The 5,880-nt window shown below is 47.3% G+C and overlaps 1 protein-coding gene across 1 annotated transcript; it reads right to left on the reverse strand.

Annotated features, from left to right (window-relative positions):
• Positions 1 to 16: 16 nt before the first annotated feature.
• F5147DRAFT_783496 (uncharacterized protein) lies at positions 17 to 1,198 on the reverse strand (the record flags this gene model as incomplete). The annotated part of the gene is made up of 4 exons (XM_041442827.1): positions 17 to 391; positions 453 to 574; positions 651 to 900; positions 956 to 1,198. Coding segments are annotated over 4 exons (990 nt in total), but the record flags the coding sequence as incomplete, so codon positions are not given.
• Positions 1,199 to 5,880: the final 4,682 nt, after the last annotated feature.

The following is a 5,880-nucleotide window of genomic DNA, read 5'->3' on the forward strand; positions in this document are numbered from 1 at the left end:
CCCAGAGATCCTTCACCTCGGTGCGAAGCGCATCCAACTCCTCTCGCTCTCCAAGGTCCAGTTTGCGTTTTGGCGCCGGCACTGGCCTCTTCGGAATCGGCCTAACGGGACATGGTGGGATGGTCGTTGATCTGCGGACAAATTCTTCTACCTCCTCCACCTCAGCCTCAGTATCTTCCTCAGCCTGCTTCTTCCCCTTCTCTTCGACGATCTCCACCTCTATTTCTACCTTGGACTCACCCTCTGAAGAAACCACATCGTTGGCGGTAGTAACGATGGTCGGCCGAGCCGAACTCATGGAACCAGTCCGCACCTTCTTGGTCGGCGCAGCACCATGCGGAAGTGCAGTCCGGACTCGAGCCAATGGCTTCGCCTTCAGCTTAGGCTCGGCCTTCTCTAAAAACAATAATCGGTGTCAGTAACAAAGATCAGAATGAAGAAGAGACACTTACTAGAGAATGAACATCCCTGCTTGGATCCGATGCAGTAAGAGCAGCGGACGCCAGGCGAACCGTCACACATGCCGCTGCGATTCTGGCAACGCACACATTTTTCCCTAGTAACGGACATGCAGCTGCCGGGTCACTAATAACATGGTATCAGTCGCTATTCAAAATAAGAAAAAGAGAAAAGATCACTCACCGGCTTACCCATATCCATAACTTCTGTCTGGCGAGTAGTTGGGGCAGGTGCTGCGCCACTCCCTTCTACAACTGCGGAAGGAGGTACCGCCGACTTCTCGCACACCGGTTCAACCGCCTTCGCCTTCCACCCCTTCACCAACTTCTCCAGTGCACGGCAACCTTTCTTCCCTTCGGCGAGCGCGGCCAAATCTTCATCGCTCAGCAACAGTTCCAGTTGGATGACCTGCGCGCAAGTGTAGCAATCATTCAATTGTTCCTAAGTATATTGATCAGCATCTGGCGAGCTCGAAACAAGTGATAGAGGTATTCACTAGGCTAGTGTTCCACTGCCGCATCCAAGTCTCTTGCTCCTCAAGGAGCTCTGGTTTCGCATCCAGGATCGTCAGTACACACACGCGCATCGACTCACAAATGCCACGCCACGCGTCATTGACACAATCGGCCAGCGATCGCTCTGCAGGAGGAGCGTCTGCAGTTTGTTGGTTGCCAGATGGCGATGGCGGCGTCTCAGGCTCGGGAGTAGCGGCGAGCATCGATGGATTGAAAGGAAGCATGGTATTAAAAGAGGAAAGAAGATGGTATAGATGAAGAAGAAGAAGTGCAACATGCGACGCGTTTTAATACATCAAATTGGCCACAGTTCCCACGGTTCACATCCCACAAACCAGCGGTCCACTATTGTTCTCCACATTCGGCGCGGCTCGTGCGCGCGTTTCGGCTATCGTCGGCTTCTCTTCGGATCCGTCGCATGTCCTCTGTCCATCCTATCCATATCCTCCGCTGGTTCATTGGTGCGTATATTACTTAAATTCCCACTAGACTAACAACAATTCCCAAGCTATTCCAATGATATTTTTATTGAATGTATCATGGACCCTACTTACATACATCTTGCTACCTACTCGGCTCTGAATATCGCTTATGCACACATACATATATCGGATACTTAGAATTTTCATGTACTTCTCTCTCCCATCAGAATTTATCACCTGTTTACACGCAAAGTTATAAGCCTTGACTAAAAGTCTAAAATCTTCGGTACTCTCCCGCACGCGCACTCCTATCGGCGGCAATTGCCTTGCGCTCACATATCTATAATATCCAACACTCTTGGCGCTCATCATCGCTCGGCTCCGCCCTCGCATCTTCAATACCTCCTCGCAACTCACCTTCGACTAAACAGCGCGTTTTCGCGTTTTGTCACATCGCGGCCGCTCGTGCTCGCATTGCATTGCATTGCATCACGTCTTATTGGCGCTTCATCTAAGCATATATCACATTGCATTTTTGGCAGCTCGCTCGTGCTCGCATCACATCAGCTTCGGCTTTCGGCTTTCACGTATTCTTTTAGTCTCAGTTACCCTTATTAGTTTCTACATTTCCCCTCACACTTTTACCTAGAGGAATCATTCTCAGTAGCAATCCACTCGTGCCGAATCTATACTCGCGTCCAGAGGTCTATTTGAGTTTTTACCCCACTTCCCCCTTTCTTCCCATTTCACCCCTTCTCATCTAGCTATCATTCCTCGCACACAGCGCAGTTCCGACATGAATCACGCTTCACGATGTAGGACTTGTAGTCCTTGTAGCCTCGTAGAGGCTATTTTTGCAGTGTCCCTCAGGTCCTAGCGCAGCGCGCGCTATCACTACCACGGCACGCATCCTTCCTATTGTTGGCCGATGGCCGCAGCTCACGCACGCGCTTCGGTTCGCATCCGCTTTTCGTCGGTTCCATCGCGTGACCTTCCTCCATCCTATCCATGTCCTCCACTGGTCCATTGGTGCGTATTTTATCTCATTTGCATTAGACTGATTATATTTCCAAAGGTGATATCGCGTATGTCTCGTTACTTGCGTTATAGACCCTTAATACGTATTACTGTTATCTTCTCGGTTCCGAACAGCGCTACGCGCTGTGGGTACAACAATTCAGATGGTGTATACTGAACAATGTGTTGGGTCTTGCAGAACCTAGCTGCTATTCAACCCTAAAGGGTTTCTGGACCAGGCTCAAGGCTCAGAGGAGAGGAAATATGATAGAAACTTGCTGAGTACTCAAACTCATACTGGTAACTGGTGAAAAGATAACTTGATTATGTAAGCTACAAAAGTGCAAACATAACACTAAGGTAAAAACAGTCTCTACAAGCCTAGCCAAGAATCAGTTCCTACAGCACGCTATCATATATACCTTAGACTTAGGATTTTTCATGTATCTTCTTTTCCCGCTATCGAAATTATCATCTGTTTGCACGCATCACTCAGACTCTAAGTCAGAAACCTTCGGCCGACTACGTCGCACGCTGTATTAACGGTCACGCTATCGTCCACACATCGCTCATCGCATCTATAGTCAGAGCTCTCTTCCCTCACTATCGTCACGTCGCATCTCCTTCGCATATCCGCTAGTCGCGCATTCATATAAACTGTCGGCTTTTCTCCGCGTCTCCGCACTCCGTCAAACTTTCGGCTGTTCGGTCGCACATCATATCGCACCTTCGGCAGCTCACTCGCGCTCGCATCGCTTCAAGCGCAACATCGCGCGCTCTTCCATTTTCAGTTACTCTTACCAGTTCAAAGTTTCCCCTCCATATTTTTACTTAGAGGAATCGTTCTCAGTAGCAATCCCCTTGGGCCAAATCTATACTCGTGTCCAGAGGTCTATTTGAGTTTTACCCCACTTCACCCTTTCTCCCCCTTTCACCCCTTCTCATCTAGCTATCATTCCTCACACACAGCGATGACACGTTCAAATAAGACCTCTACTTTACATATAGCATACAGTCTTTAATTTACGTGCTCCCATTCAATGCATTTTTGTGATCCAAATCAAGCCTCATGTGAAACACGCGAATGCTTAGCGCTTAAGTGCGTCCTTAATAAGCTTTGTTTTCTGTTGGTGTTCATGCAGAACACCCACTCAGGTCTCAGAGCCAGACTCATTCTCTCACATTCGCCCTTTACTCGGCTTTCAGGATGTTACTCCAGTGCTTTCCTGTGTGCACTCAAGGCGCTCCACAGACCAAAGGCCCAACAAGTCTTGGTCTATTAACGCCGTATGCTGCCAGAGGTCTCAGAGGCAGGAATCGTTCAGCTTCCATTCAAAGTGCTCATAGTGGATCTCAACCTCCTTCTGCAAGAGCAGGCAGTATAGGACGTGCACGCTCACCATTAGGACTTGCCCACACATCTAGATCACCCAGCAATGGTACAGGTTCTCAGTCACAGACTGCTGTTAGTGCATCTCGCCCTCATGACAATTTACAATCTGCAATGTCTGATGAATCACTCGACAAACCTATTATTGCAGGTGTACGCTGCCACCAAGCTAATTCAAGTCCTAGTCGTGGCGACCCAACTGTCCTTACACCTGTGCACACAAAGAGACTGAAAGTTTATGCATTGAAGGTCGCTGGAGACTTAGGTATCTCGGAGGAGGAACTTCATGAATTTATTGACGTAAGTTTTCCTTTAGTGCTTCACAACTCTTTGATACAGCTACCTGCCTGCAGACCAGAGGGATATACTACATGCTCATTGACATCAAGGCCACCTTGTTGAGGCGGAATGATGATACCCAGAACATGGAGCTCGCTCAGTTGAAAGAACTGCTAGATTCTAAGGACTTCAAGGTATACTGTATCTATCCCCAAAGTTTGGCAGTATACACTGATCAAACAAAACGCAGTCTGGAATCCAGAACCGTCTCACTGCGTGCATGCTGTCACCCAATATCACTGCATATGTCACTGATGCGCATTGTCACATCATGGTATTCTCTAAGTTGATCGCTGTATTAGTTGAATGCTGAAACTCAACAGGACTTCATCAGGGAGCACCACAATGTATTCAAAATCCCTGCGGCAATGTTAGAAGATGCGGAACTTAATGCGCAACTGTTGAAACTGGTCAGTGACTTGCTTTGCTCAATCCACGGCAACATAAAGGCTGAGGTTCATCAAGTTTTGCTACTGCTATGCAAACACTTTATGATATACACTTGCTTAGCTGACAACATCAATTTTCAAACGATTGAGCATCATGGAGACCACAAAATCTCTCGCTCATCACTGTGGCATTGAGGTCAATTCCATGCACTGGAATAGGTTCACATTTTTGGTATGCCCTTGCTCTATTTGACAACAGGAGGTTCATACCATGTAGTCTAGCGGCGCTGCTTGCGCATTTTCCTTATCGGTGTGGACGACTACAAGACTGTACCCCTCAACGCTCTTTTTTCCAACTCACTCATTTTGTCACTTCACAAAGACTTCCATGTCAAAATCAACCAGAAACTTGGAATTGATATTGATGCTATCGAACGCGGGATGCATGGCAACATCAATCAAGACATTGAGCCTGATGCTCCTGCTGCTGACATCGAAGGCTACTTAGATGAAGATCAGCCAATGCATGATACAGAGAATACTGACAATAGTGGCAATGGTAGCAGCCATCAAGATGATGAGGACAAGAATGCCAGGGATGAAGGAGCAGAGGACGAGTACCAGGATGAAGAAGATCTACCAGCTGTCAGTGAGGGAAGCTCAGGATTCAAAGGCAAAGGACGCCATGCCGTTTACTCTTCATCCAAGTTCTGGAAATTTGTAGATGACTCTCTCGATGGCATTTGCAAGCTAGCAAAGACCCAGGTCAGTGAGCAGGGACCAAACGGTTCTCTGACATACGAACACACATTTCACGAGTATGTTTCCCATTAATTTGCCTTCCTCCTCCTCGCTGATTGTTACAAAGCATCCTTGTGGAATATTTTCAACTAGATCTCACTGAATTTCCTGGAAAGAGAGTCGTTCCGAAGCTCCTCAGCACCACTAGTCCCCAGTGGCAGACTACCATCCAGAACAAGCTCTTATGGGAAATTTAAATTTTTCAACGGCTCACTCGTTTCCACTCGTTCTCGCTTTCTGGTAGTGCTTACTGGACACATATCGCTCATTTAGTATCGCTCATTTAGTATGCATTAATTTTGCTTGTATCTAATAGTACACCAGCAATACAAACGTTTCATGGCTTCATTTCATGCTTTCACTGTCCAATTACATATTAACAACATGATTGTGGTATGCGATGATGGTATGACACCTACCTATCGAGCGGGTGCTCTAAACCTATGAAGCGTGATATCTGGCTGAGGTATCAATTAAACCTACACTGAACATACTGAACTTGATATCTGTTCGAGCCGTGGCATGAGATGTTTCTGGGATGTATGTTT

The sequence above is a fragment of the Suillus discolor genome (assembly GCF_016758755.1).
Source record: "Suillus discolor strain FC423 chromosome Unknown F5147scaffold_370, whole genome shotgun sequence".
Taxonomy (NCBI): Eukaryota; Fungi; Basidiomycota; class Agaricomycetes; order Boletales; family Suillaceae; genus Suillus; species Suillus discolor.